Source organism: Nematolebias whitei, chromosome 15 (assembly GCF_014905685.2).
Source record: "Nematolebias whitei isolate Nwh7 chromosome 15, NemWhi1, whole genome shotgun sequence".
Classification (NCBI taxonomy): Eukaryota; Metazoa; Chordata; class Actinopteri; order Cyprinodontiformes; family Rivulidae; genus Nematolebias; species Nematolebias whitei.
In genome coordinates this window covers 36,171,847-36,197,706 of record NC_056512.1, presented here as the reverse complement: position 1 = coordinate 36,197,706, position 25,860 = coordinate 36,171,847, and the positions used below count along the sequence as shown (strand labels likewise).

At 39.2% G+C, this 25,860-nt stretch overlaps 3 protein-coding genes across 4 annotated transcripts in view; 1 reads left to right on the top strand and 2 right to left on the bottom strand.

Annotated features, from left to right (window-relative positions):
* unkl (unk like zinc finger) overlaps nt 1-7,122 on the top strand; it is a 9,662-nt gene extending 2,540 nt beyond the window's left edge. The window contains exons 3-17 of one of the 2 annotated variants that reach the window (XM_037689132.1): nt 719-895; nt 1,120-1,253; nt 1,391-1,526; nt 1,600-1,717; nt 1,950-2,034; nt 2,282-2,448; nt 2,677-2,876; nt 3,287-3,293; nt 3,495-3,539; nt 5,096-5,273; nt 5,359-5,448; nt 5,542-5,778; nt 5,959-6,146; nt 6,252-6,509; nt 6,691-7,122. In XM_037689132.1, the coding sequence (XP_037545060.1) occupies nt 719-895; nt 1,120-1,253; nt 1,391-1,526; nt 1,600-1,717; nt 1,950-2,034; nt 2,282-2,448; nt 2,677-2,876; nt 3,287-3,293; nt 3,495-3,539; nt 5,096-5,273; nt 5,359-5,448; nt 5,542-5,778; nt 5,959-6,146; nt 6,252-6,509; nt 6,691-6,846 (2,176 nt within the window). In that variant the 3' untranslated portion in view covers nt 6,847-7,122. Of the gene's footprint in view, nt 1-718; nt 896-1,119; nt 1,254-1,390; nt 1,527-1,599; nt 1,718-1,949; nt 2,035-2,281; nt 2,449-2,676; nt 2,877-3,286; nt 3,294-3,488; nt 3,540-5,095; nt 5,274-5,358; nt 5,449-5,541; nt 5,779-5,958; nt 6,147-6,251; nt 6,558-6,690 lie in introns of those variants that run through there. The other variant, XM_037689131.1, reaches the window with a different exon arrangement.
* LOC119421774 (inactive rhomboid protein 1) overlaps nt 1-25,860 on the bottom strand; it is a 952,927-nt gene that overhangs the window by 769,513 nt on the left and 157,554 nt on the right. The window lies entirely within an intron of this gene.
* igfals (insulin-like growth factor binding protein, acid labile subunit) lies at nt 22,822-24,569 on the bottom strand. The gene has a single exon (XM_037689134.1). The coding sequence runs from the start codon at nt 24,567-24,569 to the stop codon at nt 22,836-22,838; it is 1,734 nt and encodes a 577-aa protein (XP_037545062.1). The 3' UTR covers nt 22,822-22,835.

The window sequence follows — 25,860 nt, the reverse complement described above, 5'->3', positions numbered from 1 at the left end:
ATATGTGTGTGTGTGTGTGTGTGTGTGTGTGTGTGTGTGTGTGTGTGCTTTTTGCAAGATAACATGTGTGTGCTTTTTGCAAGATAACATTTTGGACATTTTAAGGCTCTAGTTTTAAAGGATAGAAATTTCTGAACATTTGATACAAAGGCCAAACAAAAAAAAAAAAAAAGTTTTTAAAGTACTAAATGTGGGACGCCTATAAATTCAGCTTCTTTGTGTGGTTTAATAAAAAAAAAGATCAGTGCAAGAAAAATGTGGAAAAAAACCTGACCAATTAAACTAATGGAAGATGCACAATATATTAAACCCTCACCAGTGCTTCTCTGCTAAAATAAGGTATTTTGTGTGACCCATTGTGTTGCCATAGCAACTGTTGCTCAAGAAAAAGGCTGGCTTAGAAAAAAGGCTTACTGGTCACGCTTTTCTTGCAGCATAGTAGTTTCATACCTTTTTTTTTTCCCCCATCAAATTTCAAATCTAGGTTGATTCATTTAATCCCCAGATTAGATATGCAGCATTTTACAATAATGTGTTAAACTTTGAATCACGATTTGTTTTGCACCTCCAACATCTGGGCTGAACGCTTTATTTGGGAAATATTTTAAGCCTGGGATACATTTACAAATCGGCTCGTTGATATGTCCTGTTGATTCTATCAATCTGATTTTGACCAACTGGTGAGACTTGTACATTTTGTGCGTGCTTGTTTCCATAGCTGCCCTTATCTACACCGGACCACTGGTGATACAGAGCGCAAATACCATCTACGGTATTACAAGACGGGCACTTGTATCCATGAGACAGATGCTCGAGGGCATTGTGTAAAGAATGGCCTCCACTGTGCTTTTGCTCACGGGCCACATGATCTCCGACCTCCAGTCTATGATATCAGGTGACACAAAGCAAATGGTAACCTTTCTCATGTCTGCTAATGTTCTGACTTTGTACTCAAAGGAACCAAACAAACCAGTTTTATAAACCGTTTCTAGCGCTAATAACTGAGTGAAGTATATTATTGTCCAATTTTCTTAGTTAAAGGATGTTTTTTTTTTAAATTGCTTATTTTTTTTTGAAGAGCAAGAAGTTGAGATTACCTTCTTAAATCTTTGTTTACAGGGAGATTCAAGCACAAGAGGCTCTCCAGAACGGTCAGTTGGGATCTGGGGAAGGTATTCCTGATTTGCAGCCGGGTGTGCTCGCCAGCCAAGCAATGATTGAGAAAACGCTGACAGAAGATCCCAGATGGAAAGGTGAGAAACCCCCAGTTAAATGGGAAAAGGTTGGATTCAGCCCTAAAACAACTAGAGTCCAGTTGTAAGGAAACAAACTGGTTTTTCTTTAATCCAAAAAAAGAAATGGTCTATTAATACAGTTTCTCATTTTGCAGATACCAATTTTGTTTTAGCCAATTATAAAACAGATCAGTGTACCAAGCCACCAAGACTATGCAGACAGGGCTATGCATGCCCCCACTACCACAACAGTAGGGATCGAAGACGAAATCCTAGAAAGTATAAGTACAGGTGAGTAAATATGGAAATATTATAGTGTGCAATTACATTAGCAAGCGTTAAGATCGTGGCTGTGCTGATGCAGGTCAACACCCTGCCCCAACGTGAAACATGGGGATGAATGGGGCGAGCCGTCAAAGTGCGACAGTGGAGACAGTTGCCAGTATTGTCACTCTCGTACTGAACAACAGTTTCACCCGGAGGTGAGTGAAACGTGTTCGGCTTCGCTCACGATACATTTTAGGTATTTCTCTGAAAAATGTTCGTAGAAATCTTTAGATCAGACCAGTTGGATTGTAATTCATGAACGTGGATTGTTGCAGAAGAAAATATCAGAATTAACACGTTTTGGTTGGGTTGTGCTTTTGTCTGGTAGTCTGGTCTAGTAGAGGTCTTACTTAATTTGTGGTTTTATTATAATCTTTTTTATCACAGATCTATAAGTCTACAAAATGCAATGATAAACGACAAACTGGATATTGTCCCAGAGGACCATTTTGTGCATTTGCGCACGTAGAAAGTAAGTACGTTTGTGGAGAATTACACGTTTTTCTTTCTTAAATCTTTAAAATTAAGTCCATTGTATCTGATTTTTATAAATGACCACTTTTTATACAGCTCTTTCAAGCAATAGCTGAATGAGTTTTGTTTGGTCCTGTCTGAGTTGCCAGATAGAAACACTGACAGCTGAACAAAAACTACACGAACAAACGATGTTTATAAATGTTAGCAGCAGTTTGGATTGATTGATTTCCGTCAATCTTTAGGAATTCCCTCCACGGAGGAGACCATGAACTCCTTGCTAACAGCGATCCAGTCCAGTTCACAGTCCCAGCTGGGCTCTCAGCAGTTTCCTGAGTGTCCAATCAGTGAGTGGAACAGTGGAGGAAACTGCAGCGCCAGTGCAGCCAGTAGCAACGGACAAGTAGGAAGTGTACGTTTCTCTGTTTTTTTTTTTAAATTTATTTGTTTTTCATCCCTGTAATCTCAAATTTGATCACAGCCAACTCACCCCAAAGATTTGGATTTCAAGAGTTTTTCCTTGTTGTGCGCACTCTCGTTCTTCCGTTTGCGTTTTTAAGTATTTGTCATTTTGTCGTAACTTGGACTTATTATTTTTGATCGTCGTTTGTTTGAGATCATATGCCCTTCTCTTTCTCAGGTTTCATGTTCTAGTAACGCATCCATAACACCAAGCTCAGGAAGCGACAGTTTGCTATCCCCAGTGGGGTCCGACAGCCGGCCCATATCTCTAACTATTAGTAGTTTATGTTCAGAGTCCACCACATCAAGTGTCTCGTCTCTGACGTCTAACTATCCCAAAGCTCCGGGCTTTGAACGTGAGGATCAGGTACACAGACTGCACTTCTCAGACTTAGGAAGAATAAAACTCAAGACAGCATAGGGCTGGCATTTATTTTGTATCACTATTTATTTTTATATACTTTTTTTTTTTTTTTTTAATCTTTTAAAATAATTTCATCATTAACGCCATAATAATTATGACAATTATACCATAATTATCTGTTGTCCATAATAAGTCCTTTTGTGTTTCGGAACTCTGAAACGATGCAGACTCCACAATTATGACACCGGTCATATTTTCTGAATTACAATCAAAACACTAATGGTTGAGTGGTGAAATAAATACCCCGGACTAATAAAGAAGAGTCTTGAAATGTGAATATTTTTACCTTCCACTGGTCCATGTTTATTATTAAACTTGACCTAAAAACATATTTGGATGGCTGGAGGTATTTGTGGCTGCACAGTAAATCTGTAGATTATAAAAGGCAGGTGAAGTCGAGCTACAAAGATCATTGGAGGTAAAATTTTTAAAAAAAAAAAATCCATATGTTTATTAACCTGCCACTAACTACAGTATCATCGTGTTTTAATTAATGTAGGTTAACTAGGTAGGAAAATAATACTTTTCTGAAAATGTGCTGTTTTTGTGTCATTTCATCATTTTAGATTAAGAGCAAAGGACATATGGATCAAAAACTAATGGACCAAGAAAAGCAGGTTTGTGTATTTGACAGTTTTTTTTCATAGTGCTGACGTTATTACCGTAATTTCCGGACTATAAGCTGCTACTTTTTTCACGCTTTGAACACCACGGCTTATTCAGTGGTGCTGCAAATTTATGGATTTTTTTTTTTTTTTTTTTGGACAAGCTAACAAGTAGGCCTGTCCGCGATAAACAACAGATCATGATAAATGAAAATTATCGACCTCATTTTCATTTTTCGGCTTTTATCGTTTCTTCGTGTGTGTCTCTTTCTACTGAAGACACTGGATGACAAGAGACTCAGCTCCGGAGCTCTTCACTGACCCTTCCCTTCCTCTCTTTTCCTCTTTTCTTTAAAATCCGTTTTAACTGTCCAAAATCGCGTTTTTGGCTCGTTAAAAGCAGCTAAGCTGAGAAGCTAAGCTACGAGCTAAGCTAACAGGTTGACCTCGGGGGGTAAAAAACCTCCCTCTTTTCAAAGCTCCAAAATTCACGGTTGAAACCCGTGCCTTTGTGTAAAAAGGTTTTTTTTCTCTGCAAAAAGAAGCTGAGAACTTGCTTACTGATTTTTTTTATTTTTATTAAAAGCTTTGTGTGAAAATTGCTATGCTAAATAGCTCAAACCACACCGAGCGTCCGCCATTTTGAGAACTGAATAAAAGAAAAGAGTGACAGCCCATGTCGCATCAAGGGGCTTCCCTCACATTTTTCTTAGAGAGACACGTTGCTCGCTCCCTCACTATCCATCCTTTGTTTCAAACAGTCTTATACTGCCATCCAGGGGTCAAAAAGTTACTACACACAAAAATTAACCAACATTTTCTTCTTAAATTTGACAATAATTAGTAATTATTTTTATTAATTTTATTAATTATTTTTAATTATTGTCAAATTTCAAATATTGTTTATCGCAATAATTTCTGAGCTAATTAATCGCCCAGCAAAATGTGTTATTGTGACAAGCTTCATCCCAGCAAAACATTTAGCCTCGTCACACCCGGGCTCTCACATAGCTGCTCAATACACGTCTCTCTTGGGGGGGTGGGTCCTCATGACTCAATGAGATTACCTGTATAAATAAAGGTAGAAAAAAAAGACCAATGAAATTACCAAACAGGTCACAGTGGACTAGTGAAACTTGGTTTCATTGGTCCACTGGGGAGGGTGGGACTTTGTTTCCCCCCTCCCTTTGAAGATGTAAGATAGTGATCAGTGACTTTCTGGTAGGCTGCTGTATTTTATTATTATTATTTTTTTACCAGCCGTGTTACAGACATCGTTCAGAAAAAAACATGTACTGCACGTATTTGTGCATGTTACCGTTACGCATTTAATTAAATAAATTAAAAAAAGCTTTGTGTAAATAAGTCGTGTTACAATGTGGACACCGCGGCTTATACACAAGTGCGGCCTAAATGTACTTTTTTTTGTGTGTGTGTGGGCGTGGCTTATATTCGGGTGTGCTCAGTAGTCTGGAAATTACAGTTAATAGTGTTTTATTTCATCAGTAAGGTTTTGGTCAACAATGTGAGAATTAAACCTTTTTTTTTTCTCTCTCTCTTACTTCCAGACACAAAACACTGTATTCTCTCCGGTGAAGCCTTTGGCCTCAAGCTTTACGTCCAGCATCACATCAAGTTTGGCCTCCAGTATTGGCTCGGATAATTCCTCACCCACCACCTTATCAACAATGAACGCAAAAGCAACTCCATTCTATCCAGGGAGCAACACGGTGGAGTCAGTCATAGGTAAGTGGATATAAACCTGCGTGGTGAAAGGGCGGAGCTTCCTCTGTTTGTTGTCAGACGCCTGACTGAGTTCGTTTCCCATCAGGATCAGCGCTGGACCTGAAGTTCAGTGACATCAACGTTGCATCGCTTGATAAGGAGTTAGAGGAACAAGATCACAGTTTAGGACTAGCAAGTATGCATTTAAACACTTGTTTGTTAGATCATATGAACAAATTCGGATGTACTTGTTTATTTATAATGCAACAATCACGTGTTTGTCCATCAGATCAAAGGATGCTGGGTGGATCTGCTCCTGTTAACATTCCAGGGTCCCTGGCACGATCATCATCTTTGAATTCCTCATCCTCACTTTCCACCTCCCCTCTAAGTTCCCTTTCCCAGTCTTTGTCTCAGTCCCTGCTCTCTGGGACCGTTTCTCAGCAAAACCAACCTTCAAGCATGCTAGCCAAGCAGGAGCATGGCCTACTGGGAACGCCCACCTCTTCATCCCAAAACTCTTTAGGTGAGCCGATAGATTATTGTTTTTTTTTCTAAGCTTGAGATCATTCGCGCAATTATTTCAAAATAAGCAACTTCAAGTAAAAAAGAAAAAAAACAGGAGGTATTTTGGATTTAACAACTACTTGTAATTTTTATTAACAATCCACTTTGGGCTGGGTTTGTGTTTGAATACGTCACTTAGGGCTGAACGGAGGAGCTAGCAGCATTTGGGATTTCGTCAGCGGCAGCTTTTCTCCAAGTCCGTCTCCAGTTTTCAGCAGTTTGACTTCCACAACCAGCACAGCTGACGTGGCGCGCCTTTTTAGAGAGCTGGATGAAGCCAAGAGGAAGATCAAACAATGGGAGGAGGCCTGGCATCAAGTCAAACAAGTCAGTGTTCCAAGCGCAATCGCTTTGCAAGACCACACTCGATTAAAAGCGTTTCCTACTTAAAAGTTTATAGTTTTTCAAACAAAGCACTAACTTTTCTTCTAGGCTTGTGAAGCTTGCCAGAAGGATGCTCTTGAAGCGAAGGAACAAGCGAAGACCGCTGAGGCAGAGCGGCACCTGGCCGAACAGAAATGGGAGGAAACGGAGCGCAAGCTGAAAGAGCTCCAAGGGGACTTTGATGTGTTTTGTCGCACATCTGGAACACCTCTTCTTCGTAGCTACGGAGAGCTGGACCAGCTCCCCTTGTCAAAGCTTCACTCCATCCAGAGTCAGCTACGTAATGACCTAGACCTTATAGATGGGGTAAGAAAGCCCAGATCTCACACATTTCACTTGTAGCAGCCGCAAAGTTTAACGAGGTTAATCAGATTACACGTCCGTGTTCGTCATCAAGCATGCTTCTCTAAAACGTCTGCATGTCATGTGTTTTCCTAGGTTGCAGCTGATATCAGTTTTTTTTGTTTGTTTGTTTTTCCCTCAACAGGTAATTTTTCAGCTTCAGTCAAAGAAATGTATAGTTTGCCAAAAGCATGATCGTTGCATTGTTCTGCAACCTTGCCAACATTATGTGCTTTGTGATAACTGCGCACCTAGCAAAACAGAATGCCCTTACTGTAGAACAAAAATAATGAAGTGGTGATACACAGTAAATCAAGGTACTATTTAAAGAATTAGCCCTTTTGAAAAATTACTAATAGATTACACTTTTTCTAAACAATGTCTTTTCTTATGGTGATTGAATAATAGGATTAAATGATGTTTGACTGACCGTGCAAATAGTATTAATCAAGTTACTTACAGAGGATTCAGCCAGTGTAGGTTATGCTCATTTTATGTGCATGATCCTTTAGTCGACCTAATCATGTATAAAATGCATGTCCTCAGATTGGATTGTAAATTATATTGTAATTCTAACGTCTACTTTCATCACATTATCTGTTCACAGATAACTGTGCTGTCAAATGTTGCTTAAATTAAATTCAGTATTACATAGAACCGTGTCAGCCATTGCACTTTCTTTCCACGTCCCAGTTTGTATGGGCGTGGACCAGTGTGCGATCTCTTTCTTCACTTGGTGCTTATTTTCTATTTGTCCCTAATGAAAGTTAACGTGATTTCAGTGATTTAAAAAAAAAACAATAGACGCCTGTATGAATTCAATTAAAAGGTTAAATTGGTTGCATCATCGTGCATTAAAGCAGTGCATTGGAAATGTTTTAACTGCAGAACTCCTTGAGGAAATGTTAACAGTAATCTGAGCAATGTGTCTGCAATTATACTCAGCCTTTAAATAATAATTCAAAAGTCTTTCCTAAATAGTTTATTTGTCCGCGTTTGTGGATCAGGGAAAAGACAGCCAGGAAAATAATAGGCACAAATTATTCTGATAACTGCACATAAAATGGGCAAAACTCATTGCTGAGTTTTCTTTTAACTATATGAGGAATGTGTGTTGTATTAATAATCATAATTTTTTGGGGGGATAAAACTGATTTTAAAGCACTTGTGCTATTTAAATACAAACCCCTTGTTTTTATTTAAAGAATTATTTTGAATTGATTATTTCACAGAGCATCTAAAGCGGAGTTGTGAAGTGGGTCGTTGCTCAACTTTATTGCAGCAAAAAGCGCCAGTTTGTGGAAGCAATTTGCTGTAGAAGTGTACATTTCTTACGTTAAGTCAAGAGGATTTGAATAAAATATATTTTAGCGAAAGTATTCAATGGTAGAAAATGGTCAACGGTAGCCAAATAGTAATGTTTAAGTAGAAAATAATCAGATTAGATAAGAAAACTTTAAAACAGATGAAGTGTTCCTCTTTAAAGAACTACAGATAAATTTTTTTTTTAATATACCAGTCAATTATTTTTGACCCAAGTTATTGAGGCAGTCTGATTTTTTTATTAAGAGCACTTTGTTGACCTGGGGCTTTATTAATGGGTATATAGAAATTTGCTTTAAGCTACTTTTGTAGGTATTCTGTTGTCTTGTTTTAGATTTATACTTTTTTTTTTTCTACATAAGCTAATGTCTGGAGCTTCTGTTTGTACTCTGAAACATTTAAATATGTCATGTTTCCTATCGTGAGATCACCGCATGGTTCTACATATTAAGATTTCATTAAAAAACAAAGTATTTAATAGTTTCTACTATAGCTAGATTTATAAAATTTTAATCAAATAAGTACAAATGTAAACTGCATTGTAGGCATAACCAGCAGCTGTAATATCAGTAAGGCACATCCTACATGTTGAGGCTGTTTTTCAATCAGTAGGTTTTGTTACCGTATGTAGACATTTGAAAAGCCTATTCATTAGAGGAGCATGTATTGTATTTACTATAAGCCTAAAATGGTCATTTTTGTAGGAATCTAGCCTCTTCTAGAACATATCGGCCTCGAACTCTAAAGTGCCTTAGTGGAAAAGGTTATGTATAGAATTAAACGAGTAGTAGAAGCTTGTGCACAGGTTTCTGTGGATTTAACTTTGCAAAAGCATCAGCATATGTTTGACTAACATGTGTGTGTATTTTGTTGCATTCGGCCAAATTCCATTAGGTATTTCTGCAGGAAAAGCAAAACCAGTCTGAAATTGTTAGCGCCGGTGTCCTGATTTATCCCGTAGAAATTAAAGCCCCGCCCCCTTCCAGCCAGCAGCTCTTTTCTTGGTTGTGGTGCTCTTTTGGTGCAGCTTCGCTCTTCGACATTTGGTATTTCAGTTTTACATTTGGGAGTATGCAAACTTGTGGAATTTGTACAGCAACTTAAAATGTTTTTTTTTTTTGAACAGTTAGGATACTTTTTTTTTTTTTTCTTAAAAGATCTCTGCAGTAAATGAAGAATCGGTAGTTTACTTGTAAGGTGGATTTTGAATAGGATTTGTGTTTTAGTTACTCTAATTGAAATGACCTCCTACTGTGTATAAAAAGGAAAAAAAAAAATCTTTAAATTCAGTAGAAAATCCATGTATTTCCAAGTACACCTTTTTGCTACTTATGAATATGGGATTAAGCATTGTTTACATTCTCTCCAATGACAGTTATCGGTTATAAACAACTCAGAGGAAAGGTATCAAAAAGTTGTGTTTTAGCATTTTCTTTACTATACGACACCTAGGCCTGTCGCAATAAACAAATCGATTAATCGCATATAAATGAAAATTATCGACCTTGTTTTCATTTATTGGCTTTATCGTTTTTTCGTGTCTCTCTCTTTCTGCTGACGACACGGCTTCTTCACTGACTCCTCCCTTTCTCGTTTCTCTTTAAAATCAGTTTTAACCGTCCAAAATCGTTTTTTTTTTTTAATCATTAAAATCAGCTAAGCTAACAGGTTGACCCCGAGGGGGGAAAAACCTCCGTTTTGTCAAAGCCTCATAGCACCTCCCTCACATTTTTCTTAAAAAGACGCACTGCTTGCTTCCTCACTATCCATCCTTCGGCTCAAACAGTCTTATACTGCCATCCGGTGGTCGAAAAAAGGTACTACATGCAAAACAATAAAATGGAAAACATTTATTCTTAAATTTGACAATAATTACTAACTATTGTCAAATTTCAAACAATATTATCGTTTATCGCAATAATTTCTGCGACAATTAATCGCTCAGTAAAATTTATCGTGACAGGCCTAATGACAGCATATAAAGCAGGCTAAACACTTTCTGGTATTAAATGCTATGTGATATAGTAACCACCAAAAATAAAAATAAAAAACCTGTAAAAAATTTAATTAAAAAAAGTTATCACTGTGTCACACTGCCAGAACATTTGTATTGACTTAACGTACGGTAGGTAAAGCTGAATATTTTCTGCAAGCTTCGCTGCTACTGGAAAAGGTATTAATGTAGTTTCTTGTTCTACATTTAGATGTTTGAATGTTGTACATCCACAGCTCAGATTTCATAAACCTCGGAACATTATCTCATGCTTCTTAGACTTGTTTTTTTTTTTTTATTAAATTGTTCATTTGTAAATCCATTTAAGACGTTTAGTACTTTTTGTAAATTACTTAAACTGATGTCATGGTCCTGTACTACTATACATTTTCTCTTCTTTTTTTTAATTGAAAAAGAAAAAAGATTATAAAAAAAATCTAACATCTGTTACCTTTCTTTTCCCCTGCACACTGGATAGTGGTGTATAGTGCAGCTAAATCGCAGAGTCCTTTGGTCTGTTTTTGTTTTGCCTGTGAAGCCAACATAACTAATGATGTCTAGTGTTAAAATGTCAAACCAAAGTGGTGTTCCGGTAGTCGTCCAAAAATGTGTTTTATAAAAGAAAAGAAAAAAAGATCTCGGGCTGAATTTAAAGTGTAAGTCAAATTAAACTGTTAACACAAAGCTATAAGACGGTAAATAGCACAACGGTAAACGAAACTGAGGAAAATGCTCAATATTTTGAGCACCGGTAATTGAAATGGAATTTTTTTCTTCTTTTTATTTAATCAGTCAAATCTAATTGGTGGCAAGATTATTATTAATATTATTATTATTATTTACTTGGACCATTTATGTAGTTATAACCCACTTTTTGCAGTTTAACCAAAGACATGTATTGTGATTTAATTTTATCGTTACTACACTTTCTCGTGTTTTAATTAAAAGCTCTAAATTAATTAAATAAAAAGTAGTAAATCACCTAGTACCTTAAACAAATCCAATTAATTGATAATAATTATTATTGCGTTTTAATTATTTTTTTTCCTACTTACAATTCAACCACCGGTTTATATGGGGACGATCAAACATGCATCGATCCGTACAAAATGTTTATTTGAGGCGTTGCTTGTGCAACCGTTGCTGCCACGTGCTGACCTTTAACTCAGTCGTTGTCTACAGTGAAGGAATGTCTTGGTTTAATATTTGTGATTCTGAAGAGGCCATTTGAACTTCATACTGTTTAAATGAATTTTTGTTTAGCTCAGCTTTGTTTAAATAATTAGAAAATTAATAGGTTTGTATTATGCATTTGTATGGTGGGCCTGCGGTGACTGTAAGGTGCTTTCTATTTGAATCTGTGCTCCGTTTCTTAAAACCGTGGTCCAAATAGATTTTTCTTTTTATCTCTTTGTTGTTGTTTTTTTTTTCCTCCCTCCTGGGACAGAAAATGATTGTGAAGCAACGATGGCAGATACAGACATAATTACAACCAAGCTGTTTTTGTTGACACGTAGACTCTCGGTGTCAAGAAAACAACTTTGGCCAATTTTCAACTTTTCTAAAAAAAATTTTAAATGTGGTAAAAACACGGCATACATTTCTTTCAGTTTTCTTTTTTTTTTTTGTATCAATTTTATATCATGGACCAATTGTTTTTCAAATGAATCTGTGCCTTTTAATAATTGCATATTGATTGACTTAAGGAAAAAAAAAAAACGTGATGAATCCGAATCAAAATTGTAGTGCCTTACAATAACTGTGGACCACAATGTGATGCTAAAATTAGATTTCACAAGATGAAACAAAAAGTTACGATAAAGATACAATTGTCTTTGTCTGTATTTGCCATACATAAAAAAAAACAGCAATACTTAACCACTGAATATACATTCTTGTTCTGAATTGAGTATTTAGCACCAAGATGATGTTTTACTTTAGTTTTGGTAAGAAAAAGCACCAAATAGGATCACTCTTGTATAAATGAATATTGTTAGATGTTCTCATCATGCTCTGCTCTGCAATGGAATAGTTTAATCTATTTTGCATTGTTGTTAGTTGTTGTCTTTTTTTTTTCTTCTTCTTGTTGTTTAACTTTATAAAAATGAAGCCAGAAGATTTATGCAATCTTGTACATGTTTGAAATGTCTGAAGCTGTTCAAATTAATAAAAGAAAAGAAAAAAACATTAAAAAAAATTTAGTACAAAGTAAAAAGTAAAATCTGAATGTGGAACTGGTTGATCTATGTACTCGAAAACATTTTCCACTAGAAATGTTATTTTAACTAAAGTTCTACAATATTGAATGTATCAAATATTCAACTAAGAGGTCACTAGTTATTATGAAGCGCAGTTAATTGATAACAATGTAGCATTTAGTTGTGATCTGCTATTCAATAAAATATATTAGAATTGAAACAAATGCAAGTTTTCATGTTTCTCTTTTTGTTTAATAAGACAAAGTCAAAATTTATTTTGCAGTGATTTAATCAAGAACGTGTAAAGTCTGAGGAAACTGCATCCCATGAAGTTATTAATGTCACATCAATTGGTTCGGACAATATTTATAGATTAAAATGTCTATTTTATGTATGAATAAGTAGGAAATTCTTCACTGATAATTGTAGAAGTTATTCTGTCCGTATATTGATATATTTGTGTTGTGAACACAAAAACACGTAATGCTTTTTATTTTCTACATTGTGTTCCACATATTTACTGTAGCGTACCACTAGTTTGTTAACACTTGTCAAATTGTTACACTACAGTTATGCAATGGTTTACAGAGTTCACAAAATATTTTTTATCATCTTAAGAATTAAAGTAATTTTTCCATCTGAACCGTGTGCATATTTTTGTCTCAAATTAAGTCAGTTTTCTGGCTTAAAATACAAGACAGGAACAAAGAATGTTATTTTTTGTCAAACATTTATCACACACTTCAGTCTATGATGGTCTAAAACTAGTCTTTTCCAATCATCTGTGTAAAGTTTAGATTTTTTTTGGAGGGGAAGATTATGTCACCGCATCAAGACATGTTTTTATCTATATAGAACGAGATGGGAATATTTGACCTTTTGGATAAATAATCATTTGTCCCACTTTTCTGAGAATTGGATTTTCCTTGTAAATGCTAATATGACAGAGAGGCCAAGTTGTCACTTCAATTAGTAAATGGATGCACTTCAGATCTGAGTTGTCTTCATACCTTTTTAAGAATCAGACTCAAACCTGTCACAATTTTTGCCCGTCGAAGAGACACGATAAGACATGAGCCATATGCTGAGGACACAAGTCCAGTGATTCAAAATGTTAATCCCAAAGGGAAATTAAGTGTGGTCATAGCTCATCATCCTGGTTTCGTTCAAGAGTTGTAGATCCTGATAGCTGTGGGCAGGAAGGATCTCCTGCAGCGAATCTGAAGAATCTGGCCACAGATACTGATCCATCCACACGGATCCAGCTTGCTGTCAGCGCCGACAGACCTCTCGGTCCTCCTGGGCAGCAGGACTGCCCGAATCCTGGGCAGAATTCCTCCCCGAGTGTTGGCCACTCCTCTCAGCCGAGCTCCTCGTCGCCACGGACAGACAGCTGAAGGTGCCAGGCGATGATCTCAGTCCTACTGTTGTCACGAGTTTCCCCACCAGCTCCAGGATCTCAGCGGTCAGGTACTTGAGCACAGTCGTCAGGTTGACAAGAATTCATCCACGGCGCCTCCTTTTCAACTCATTTGGGATTTGGCATTGTAGTTGAGGTATCTGAGCTTTTGAGATATTAATCAGCTGCTCCTGGTTAAAAAAAAAAAAATGTTGCCATGGTTAAATTCAATTCAATTCAAAAATACTTTATTAATCCCAGAGGGAAATTAAGTGTTGTTGTAGCTCATCATCCTGGTTCTATTCAAGAGTTGTTAGATGCTGATAGCTGTGGGAAGGAAGGATCTCCTGCAGCGAATACGAAGAATCTGGCCACAGATACCGATCCGTCCACCCAGATCCAGCTTGCTGTCAGATCAGGTGGGCCTCTCAGTCCTCCTGGGTAGCAGGGCCACCCGAATGCTGGGCAGAGTTCCTCCCTGAACAATGGTCACTCCTCCCAGCAGTCTGCCGAGCTCCTTGTCGCCACAGACAGACAGCTGAAGGTGCCGGGGGATGATCCCGGTCCTCCTGATGTCACGAGCCAAGTTTCCCACCAGCTCCAGAATCTCGGCGGTCAGGCACTCGAGCACCGCCATCAGGTTGACAGGAATTTGTCCATGGAGTCTCCTTTTCAACTTATTTGGGATTTGATGCTGTAGTTGAGGTATTTCAGTTTTTGAGACGTTAATCAGCTGCTCCTGGTTGTTAAAAAAACCACCTTGTTGTCATGGTTACGCATCATAACAAATGCCCAAAAGTAAAAAAGGTTTCAGTTAAAATCCTTTCAGCTGCACTGCATCCGATACCAGAGGAAATAATCATCAGAAAAAAGTGATTTATTCCAGAAAAAAAGAGGAATAAAAAGTTTTCACAAGCAATAAACAGCTACTCCAACATGCAGCCACTCCGAGCGGCGCAATTCTACAACAATAATAATGATGCATCCAGTTTATAATTTTGTATGAAAGTACGATCAAGCAGTTCATCTGCCTCAACTTTTCTGACGATTTGGTGAATATTTCACTATTTTTGAGCTTCTCGTCCAAAATGCTCATCTTTCCTGCCACCAGATGGCAGCCGAACCTCAGCAGCTGCTCCAGTGATTTGTGGCATTTGGCAGTGTGGTGGGGCATTTAAGGCCATCAGCATACAGGTTGTATGCCCAAGGGCTCCGTGTATCAGGGACTCTGGTACCAATAAACAAACAGAACATTTAACAAAGGTCACCTGGAGCAGATGCATTTCAACATCTGCAGTAGAGCTCTGCCAAAACTCTATAACTATTTCAAAAGGCCTAAACTTGATTAAATACTTTAACTTTAAAGTGGGTTGTAATGCCAGTACTCTGGAACAAGTGCACAATTTTTTTTAACATTATGCATGCAACATAACTATACTGCTGTACAAATAAAATTATAAGTGACCCACACCTCTTATTTGGTCCTGATGTTGCCAAAACGGACAGATATTCTGGTGTCACGTTCAGTGTGCAGCTGTTGGTGCTCCACATCTGCAAATGGATCTGAAGACAAGAAAATAAAACGTTTTATTAATCCAAAAACCTAAGTATTTATATATAAACTTTTAGTTTGAAGTCAACCGTAATTCAGGGTTTAATGGCAGTCCCTGTTTCATGGTGCTGGTCTGAGAACAGCTGAGCCTTTCTGGGAAAAGTGCTTTTATGTCCCTAACTGTGCACAGGCTCACTGGCTCTCTGCCTCCAGGGAGAAAATGCTGTGAAGAAAGTGCTGGCCGTAATGGGACAAGAGGACTCATCTCAGTGGTTAACCTGTTGTGGTATAATCTACTTAGAGCACTCGTGTCTTTAGAGTATCGGGATGCACTGTGAAAGTAAATGCTGCTGTTTGCACATTTAAAACGGGCTGATTTTGTAGGATCAGGATCATATCAACAAGCAGGTAGGGTACATGTTCCTCCAGCAGGCACGAAGCTGCCAGCGTGTTTAATACCAGCAGGTCCACCATGTTGAGGCCCTTCTGCCGGAGTTTGCAGATTAGTTCTGCCAGATTGTGATTCCAAACTCTTGGTTTGCGCAGACATGCAGTAAAAGCCTGTCGATCTAAACAGAAAGGTTTTTACACTCCCTATGCATTTATGTAAAAATCCATCAACTGGTGTAAACTATGATCACACATCTTTGCACAACACAATAAACTTACCATGTTCAAAGAAGAGTCTTGTCTGAGAGCCAGCTTTGGTGTGGGTGACATCAGAACAGTTAACTTGGCAAAATTGTTGAGCAGCAAAAGCTTCTTCAAGGTAGAAAAATTGTCTGTCCCTCTCAGAGCCCACGCCAGAGCTGATGACGTCATTGATTACACTGTTGTGGTGATGCTGCTCTCCCACCTCATACGGACTGAGCTCCTGAGCCTGGAGTTGAGTCAAACGAGGCAGCCACTTCAGGCCGAGCAGCTCAAATCCAGTATGCACCTTAATCATCAAATGAAAAGTACAGCACACGTTTTCCTTTGGGAAAATATTTATTCATCTTCTCATCTGCTTACTCATCATGTACATTTCTTTGTGAATTTGTTTGAAAGAGCTCCCAGAAATGTTCACCTTGTGCTCCTTCAGTAAGAACTCTGTGTAAAAAGCTCTAGTTTTGGCTCTTGTCTTTTCCATGCAAGGTCAAATCACCAGCTGTTCCGTGCCAGACTGAGATGGACACCCCTGATGTGATCACACTGGAAGGACTGGGCAGCATCCACGTGTGCTGAACTATACAAGAAAGTGTTTTTAAAACACACAGAAAGCAATTACCTTACTTGCTGCTGTATGTTGCATCAGTCCAAAAATGTCTAATAAAGTGGGAAAGAAAACAAAGATGTCGCTTCGTCGTATAAGTCGCATATTATGCGTCACCGCTGACCACCTGGAAACGTGGGCCGGTGTTGTGCCAAAAATCGATTGGTTGCCAAATAGCGTCCGCGGGAGCGTGCTGGGAGGACTTCTTCAAGGATTTAACAAGATTAACACATAAAAACAATTATTTGTTTGCTCAAAATTATAGTAAAGGTGTGTCTCAGTTGAACTTTTCCTTAATAAATGCACTTTTCAAATCAGCTACATTTTGCCTGGGCGGCGCGGCGAAATGCAGCTGATTTGACGTTTGCTCCAGGAGTTCCTGAGTAAGACCAAGGTGGCTTTGTATGGCAAGCCAAGTGTCTCATTAATAGCCACTTTTACCTATTAATGAGACACTTGGCTTGCCATACTTGACAAGAGTCCTCTAGTGGCTGAAAATGGTATTGTTCAATACTTTCCATGTCAGAATGAATTAAATAGTCAGACCTCAGCCAAAAATTGGGTTATAAATATGGGGGGGGGGGGGGGAACATAAATATGTAGCTTCACTGTATAAGTCGCAGGCATGCTAATTTATGCAAAAAACTGTGACTTATATAACGAAAATTACGGTACAAGAGATAATTTTCTGGACTAAACATAGCACTTACCAAAGATGTGGAACAAGGTATCACTGAATGGCACCATGTGAGAAACGAACTCTGTTCTGCTGTTAGAACAGCGTCAGGCCAGGAATTAAAGCAACAAAGCTTTTGAGCTTTGAATTTTCTCATTAGTGCTAAAAAAACACAATAACAGGGTGGTGTTATTTTAAGAGCAAACTAAACATCAATACAACCGTGCAGACTCCCAGAATATCCCAAATGTTACATTTACTGCACACGGTTCATTAAAACTTCATATGAAGTTTGAAAGCTGACATCAGAAGGACACTGTGGCGCAACATGTTTTCTTTACGCAATAGTAAGAACAGACAGTGGGAAGTCGACTCCAGGTCGAAGTGATCTGAAGGCGATGTAGCTGGTCTGCAGAAAAACACATCCTCTGCTGATCCTTGGTGCTAATAAGATCAACCCACGAGTCCCACTTTAAGTGACAGTCCAGAACCACGCCCAACTTGTAGCATGAGACACTTTCAGTCTGCTCTCCATCGATGGTGGTTCGAGAGAATGACTGAAGCTTCCTGAAGTCAATAGTCGTTTCGTTTGTTTTTTCATGTTCAGAACCAGTTTCAATCTTTTTTTTTTGCACCAATTAATGAAGTCCAGAACTGGACCATGCTCCTCTTCCTTGTTGTTTAAGAGGCTTACCAGGGCCGTGTCATCAGCATATTTAATTAGATGTCTATTTGGGAAAGTACTTCTGCAGGAGTTTGTGTACAGAATAAACAACAGTGAAGATAAAACACAGCCTTGACATTATTTTAAACACTTAAAGTTATAGTGGAAGATCTTATGGATATGTACACTAACTAGTGATGCAAATTTATTTGAGCACAAGTTTAGTTGCATCTTACCACTTTCACCATTGGCGCTTTGTGCTGCATAAATCAGTCACAGACCACACACCATCATGCACACCTCTGTGTGGAGCTCTTGTGTGCTATTTTCCTCCTTAAAGAAAGCCTCATGAGTTTCCACAGTCTGCCAGTAAAAACCTGGACTGAGACCAAATGTCTTATCTATAAGCTAAAGTAGAAAAGGAAAACTAACAGCAGTGAATAAAACACAAAGTTATTTCAGCTTCAAGGCTCTTTTTACCAACTTGCCTTTTTGCTGGAGTTGGTGGAGATGAATACAAACAGGAGGAGGTGGATGGGTAAACCAAAGTCTTGTGGGTCCAGTGGGTTTTTCAGCTGAGGGAACCAGTCAGCCACTGCACTGAGTGAGGTTTCTCACTGAAACCTGGAGACATCATTATAGAAGCGTGTACAAATCTCTATGTTCTTTTGCTAAAAATAACATAGGAATAAAATATGTGTCCATATCAAAGTTTTGATGCATTATATACAGATACATTTGTTAATACGCTTTGTCAGTAATAAAAAAAATTAAAAAAAACACAACTGATGTAGAGTAAAAGCTCCAGTTTTGTTCCATCCGTTCCAGAAACTTTGGGACTTGTCAGCATATCCTTTGACAAATTTTACTTTAATATTTTTGTGTTTTTCTGCCAACCCTCATGCCCTCATGGGTTTTCTTCCATGGAGCCCATTTTGATTTAAAATATGGCCGACCTTGTGCTTGTAAAATGATGTACCTTGACCTTGGAGGTCAGTTTAAATGGTTTTAGTTGTCCTTTTTCTAACATCCACACTATCCCACCGTGCAACCTGAGGTTGCATTTCTTCTTGCGTCCACATCCTGGAAGGCTACAGTCCCATAAATCTTATGTGTTTTATTAACATTGTCAGCTGTGGTCAGAGGAACATGTAGCTGCTTGAAGATGGTTCAATTTCAAGTAGATTTTATTGTCATTTGCATCACATGTGGTACATGAGGTGGAATGAAATTGTGTGCTCAGGGTCCCAGTTACATCCAACAATAGCATAAAACATAAATTGGAAAAGAAACCGTACATAAGGATCTAAGATAAAAACTAAGAAATACGCTAAAAACTTATAGTGTAAAACAATACGCCAAACAACAGCAGCACAAACATGAGTCTGTAGATGAGTACGAATGAACACAGCAGCATAAAATAATCAGCAGCATGAGATAATCAGCAGCACATATCACCAATCAAAGTGGCATTACAGTGATTTTTTTTTCCACAGTGATTATTCTGGTTAGAGATTCATGAGTCTAACAGCCTCAGGGTAGAAGCTGTTCCTCAGTCTAGTGGTTCTACACTTAATGCTCCTCAACCAGCCTGAGGGGAGCGGGGCAAAAAGTGTGTGCTGGATGAGTGGGGTCCTTCATGATGCAGGTGGCTCTATTCCTGCATCTGGAGGTGTAGATCTTTGTGATGGTGGGGAGACTGACTCCAACAGACTTCTGTGCAGCCTTCACCACTCTCTGCAAAGCTTTTCTTTCTGCAGCTGTGCAGCCTCCATGCCACACGTTGATGCTGGAGCACAGGATGCTCTCCACTGCACACCTGTAGAAGGAGGTGAAGACTGAGCTTCCCAGACCAGCTCGTCTCAGCCGCCTGAGGAAGTAGAGTCTCTGATGAGCTTTCTTGATCAGACTGGTGGTGTGAAATTCACGACCATGGTCTTGTAGCCTTTAACTTTAACATGTTTCTACAATCTTCTTTCTGAGCTCTTCAGACAGCCCTCACCTTTGATTTCTCTGCTCCGTGGTCAGTGTGGTGCACAAAATGATACCAAACAGTGGCTGATGGGCAGCTTGAAGGAACCTGAGACACTAATTAAGGTCAAACACTTGGTTTGAAAAGGTTATTAGGCTCTTTAAGGGTACCAACAAACCTGTTAATACTATCTTAGCATATCTAGACCATTTTTGTTCTGCAATCTGTTTACTCCGTCCCAAACTAAAGGCATGCAGACACACATCACACAGTTGTTTTTAGTAGATTCCCATTTCACAAGAAACGAAGCATTATTTCAATGAGCTGTAAGTGTCTCAACAAATGTATCTGCATTTGACTGTGTTAGGATTTTACCTTTGGCGTTAAACAGTAGTGAGCCACAGCTAAGACATGCAAAGCTAGTCCATTCTTTGTCATTTGCTGCTGAACATCTGCAACCCAGAATGGACCCCCTGCACTAACTTCATCTTTAGTGTGACAACAGTAGCCTGACAGAACACAAACAAGACACTTTAGAAAAGACAACATGTGGCAAAAATGATGAGTACCCATTATTCACTCACCAAAGACAGGAACCAAGCAACTAAAGTGTTATAGATGTGTGATTTAGTTGCAGATGAATACAAATGCTTTGTTTTTCCATGAGCAGCATCTACCTCTTCAACCATACCAGGACTGGAGAGCCTGACTGTCAGTAGCATGTGTTCCTTACTTTCTATTTGAGCTGGTAGTGTGCTGATTGACTCCTGATTAGACACTTCCTATAAAACAAGTTAAAGTAAACGTATTGTGCTTTCATTATTATGATTATTATAGTTTATAGCACTTACAGACTCATAAAGAACATCTGTCCACTCAGCAGCTGGCTGCTTCAGGTTAACAGATTTGGTTGGACGATATTTTCCCAGGTTCTCCAGAATTTCTTGGTCTTGCTTAAGATGACAAGTGGTCTTCTCATGCCGAGCCTTTAGGTTACTATTTACACCATTGTGGTTGTTATTAGTATATTGTTAATGAAGAGTTGAATTAATAAAAAGTAAAGTTTGTACCTCTGCTGTTTTGGTTCTCTAACTGACTTATCCAGAGGTTTTGTTTTGTTATCCAGAGCTGAAGACTTGCTTAGAGGAACCACTAGTCTGTGAAGCAAGAAAGGACGTCTGTAATAGCGCGGTGCCGGGTCTGTCAAAGGCACTGTGCGAATCTGGGACGGTGACCCTGAGGCGGTTGGTGGAGACGGCCGGACCAGACTTCTCCAACATCCGAGAGGTGGTTTCGTTGCTTGGGGTCCGGTCTGCCAGGCTGGTGCAGCGCTTCCTGGACCTGGTGAAGGAGAGGATGACAGCTGGAGAGAAGTGTCTCCTGCAGCTATGGTCCACGGGGAATCGCCTGCCTGACCCAAATGACCCTTTCCCAGACATCCACCTGGATCCTAACTTTGCAAAAGACAGTGGTCCTCTGCTACGCAACACAGACCCAAAGATGGACTTGTGCAGAACGGGTCCAAAAGTATACTTTATAAGACTTATGTTAAGATCCTGAACAAGAGAACTCTGCACAACAGAGCTGTCAGCGAGTGGGACGATAAGCTCGGAGGTCAGACGCCCCAAGTGGAGGACACTTTACAAACCTTCAACAACAACAAAAAACCGGACTGGCGATCCTCAATGGAGGGTCCTTCACGGTGCCATTGCAACAAACTCTTTTTTTGTCGGTCATTAATCCTGGTGTTTTAAACAAGTGTCCTTTTTGCAGTTTGTCTGAGTGTTTTTCATGTTTTTACAAATTGTGTACGGCTGATGACTGTTTAATCTAATAACGAGGATCTTTAGCCTTTTCTACAGCAAAGCCACTAAGTTTAAATCCCAAACTTGAAACTTTTTAGTGGCCGAAGCAAAAATGTGTGTTTACTTGTCTCGCAGGGACAGACTGCAGGCTGGACCCCAACGTGATGCCGTGGCTCCGTGGAAGTGCAACGTCAAGGCCAGACTGGCGTTGGAGTTTCGTTTTCACAGAGACACTGGACACTTGGAGAATTTTGTAAAACTGGGGGAATTTAAGAAGATTTTATTCACCATTTCTGATCAGGGACAACTACAACACAACCAGCTCCTCATGTAAATGTTTTATTTTAAGCTTGTCCTGATCACCTTTTTTTAACACTGTTGTGATAACTTATTGTGTAAATAAAGTTTTGTTAAAAAATAATAATCTTTTTCTTCATACAGTATACCCAATTTTTGGACAGTACACTAAGCCTGTTGAAATGGGATGGCTTTTTAAATACATACATGTCCATGTATTTCCTTACATAAATGTTCATCAAATGTATTTTTCTTTGCTTAGTGAATCTGAACATTGTAACAAAAAAGACACATGTTATATGTTTGTGTGAGATATTTTCCACAAGTATGAATCTTTTGGGTGGAAAAATATGCTCATGGACTTTGTGGTGATGGCAGCAGATCAGAGAACGCTGGACAAACTGGTGGACATTATGGATGATGCCAGTCACTCTGCACACTGCCATCAACAACCAGAGGAGTCTGATCAGTGCAGGACACTGAAAAACTCATTTGTCTCTCACTGGGGGTGAGAAGGGGTAACAGGAGGAAGGAGGATGGGAAGGAGCAGCACCACTACCACCTTAAAATAGCCAATAAGTGGTTATATAGTATTATTTACTACAGCTGTATGAATCTGCATGGATCAATAAAGTTTTATCTAATCTAATCTGGCATTCAGGTTGAAGAAAGAGTGGTGAATGATTTTTTTTCCTGTTTTTTTTTTTTTAAGTTAGTTAATAAAGCTCATAATACATGTCATTTTTATTTGTTTTTATTAGAGTTCTCCAGCAGAGCTGTTTCTACATCATAAAACTCCATGCAAGTAGTTAAACACAGGTTTTTACAGCCCATCATACTTTAAACATGTGCATCAACTGAACCTTTACAAAGATTTTACTGCACATTTGGGATTAGAGTTGAAATACATGAAGTGTTGCTTAATTGGTCTATGAACGACATGTTTTGTGTAATTTCCAAATACTTCTTAATTAAAGCTGAATGTAATAGTCACAGATGTCAAAAATGTAGCTGTTAATATCTGTTGTTTAAATCCAAAAGAAGCAAATCAACGTTTGTCTTTTTAGATTTTCAATCAGCTTTGATTTAAACTGCTCGTATCATACTGTAGAGATTAGTAGCAGGTTTTTTTTTCTTCTGCCAGTTCAAGTCCTTGTCAGCAATTTCTGAACAGCTCAATGTCCACATCCCGTAGGTCCTGACCAGCTAGATGTGCGGGGCTGGTGCATGTGATGTTGTTATATATGGTGATGGTTGTATCTGGTTCTTCACCCTCTGCGTGGGTCTCTACTTGCCGAGGCACCACCTGTGGTTTTCGCAAGCTGTAGCTTCTGAGTGGCAGCGTGCTACAATCACATCTCCACCGGTTTCCAGACAGCAGAAGTTTTTCCATGTTCTCAGAAAAATGAGGAACCATGCTCGTTAAGGTGTTAGCTCTCAGATCCAAATAACGCAGACGTGGAAGTGTTTGTTTTGTTCCGTTCTGCAGAAACTGTCGACATTCATTGTTGGTCAGTAGCAAGTACTCCAAATTACTGAGGCCAGAGAACGTGTTAGCTGTGAGAACTTCCAGCTTGTTAAAACTTAAGTCCAGTCCAAGAAGGCCCACCAGATCCACAAAACTTTGATTCTCCACCGCAGAGATATTGTTATGTTGGAGGAAAAGTCTCCGTAAACCTGAGAGACCTCTGAAAGCCTGAGCTGTGATCCTTGTTAGGCATCCTCTGTCCAGATGGAGACTGTGAAGCTTGGACAGACCATTAAAAATTTGATCAGGCAACCTTTGAAAGCAGCTTCCAGATAGATTAATAACAGCTACATCAGAGAGGCCCGTGAAACTCCCCGCTTGTGCCTCCTGCACTTTATTGTGCTCTAACTCAAGGACCTCAAGATGGCCAAGCCCTTCAAAAATCCTTTCCCCAAGAGCTCGGATCTTGTTGTGGCTGAGTCGCAGTTCTTCCAAGTACTGCAGCTCACGGAACGTCCTGGGCCTTATGCCGTTTAAAGAGTTGTTGGAAAGACGCAGCACATGAAGACTGTACAGACCCAAGAACGTGTCTTCGTGTAGGGAAGCTAATTTGTTGTTCGTGAGATCCAACCATCGGAGCGACTTCATGCCAAAAAATGCTCTGGGTGCCACAGTCATAATCTGATTCTGGGCCAGGTAAAGTTTTTGTAGCTTGGTGAGTTTAACAAACACATTAGCTTTGATGACCCTAAGGTAATTCCCTGTCAGGTCCAGCTCTTTAAGCTCACCAAGGTTTTGGAAGAGCTGCGGCTGCAAGTATGCAATCCTGTTCCCTGCAAGAATGAGCTCTCGCAGGCCTTGCAGGTCTTGAAAAGCTGTCTCGGGAATGACTATCAGTGAGTTCCACCCTAGATTAAGAAGCCACATGTGTGAGAGCCCAGAAAATAATCTTTCATCAATGCGACTCATCTGATTATTGTGCAAGCTAAGTGAAGCCAGGTTAGGGGTATTCTGGAAAACGGTAGCTGGTAACACCCGGAGGCGATTTCTCTCCAGGTGAATGTGTGCTAGGGACCTGAGGCCTTTGAAAGCCTGGGGGTCAAGGGTCACCAGCTGGCCATTCTGGAGATTCAAAAAATCCAGGTTGGTTAGATCCCTAAAAGATGCTGCTGGGAGCGAGGTGAATAAATTTCCATCTAGCCAGAGAGAATAAGTGGACGGTGGCATGTCACTTGGTATTTGCGTGAAGTTACGTGCGCTGCAGTACACGTTGAGATCCAAGCTGAAGTCATCGTGCAGACAGGTGCAGCCCGTAGAGCAGGGGATGGGAGCTTGGGTCGCCTTCTCTCCTGCTGTGTCTGCGTCTGGCAGCACCAGTGATGCTCCCAGTAGCAACACCACCAGCACTGCAAGGGTTTGCATACCAGCTAAAGATAGAGGATTAGGAAGTTAATATAAATACATACCAATAAACTTAAAATGTGACTCTAATTAAATTGATTCTCGCTTTGGTTGTTTTTAAAATAGATTATTTACAAAGGTTTTCTAGCCCTAATGTGTAAATTAGATCGCTTACCTTCAGTCACAGAGGTCTTGATTTGAGCTGGATGGACAGTGACACACTGAATGACTGATCTTTGTGCAGTTGTCTGTATGATGAACAGAAAGGCTGCCAAGCCCTCAAACCTTTTCTTTTTTTAAGTCAGCTGCACTGAATACATACCATTAACCCATTCATTCCCACTGGATTTGTCAGTAAGTTGTACTGCACTTTTCAGTCATTGCTTTTTCATCGTAGTTTCTCATAAACTCTGCATACCTGCTTCATCGTTTTGAATGTGAATTCTAGCCAAACGTGGATGATTTCATGTAGCCTATACGTAAGAGTTTTTCTAAAAGTGATCGTTTTACCAATCCAGGAAAGGCTTTAAACGAAGTGGCCTTTGTGTGTTTACTAAGTCAGGGTCCAGTCGCTGAGTGGATTTACTGAAGCTTTTCACTGATATAAAAAGATAAGATGAACCCAGTGAACTAAACTTTAAACTGAAATCATGACTTTTTATAATTTGCCTTTGAATGATAACAAACTTTTGCTTTAATATTTAATCTTAGGTGAGCACAGATCAAATATGTAACCACTCCATATCTCCACATTTTTGAGTTATGTTGTCTGAAAGTGTCAGCGCAGTGGCAATAGTCGCATGAGAAATAAAAAAAAAAACCAACTTGTATGCAGTGTCATGCAGCTTTGTTTACATTTGAGGATGATGTCTGTGAGGTCCAGAAGTCCACTTCCTAATCACACTATATACTGTAATGACTAACTTTCTGTTGACTTTTTTGAGCGGGATCAACCATGAACTGCTCGTGCTTCAAGGAATGTACAAACGTAGACAACACTTTGTCTTCACACATGAGTTTTATTGATCTGTTCCGACGATGGAGCGAATAAGTGAGCAAAATGTTATCAGGTAGGTAGGACACGTGATGCACAGCACAGCCTCCTTCCTCGTTACACAGAGGAATTTTTCTGACACGTTCCTTATCTCACTAATAATCAGTTGAGTTCATAGCTGGTTTCCACACTGATTTTTTTTATTCTTGTGGTTCTTGTGAGAAATAAAATAGTCTCCAAACAAGAAAACAGTGCTGAATTGTAACTTTAAACTGCCTTGTCAGTGTTTCTGTCATCCATCATTGGCCAGAATCTTTC

Bases quoted from the DNA above. Each gene is read 5' to 3' on its own strand.
- igfals (XM_037689134.1), bottom strand. From the start codon at position 24,569: ATGCAAACCCTTGCAGTGCTGGTGGTGTTGCTACTGGGAGCATCACTG.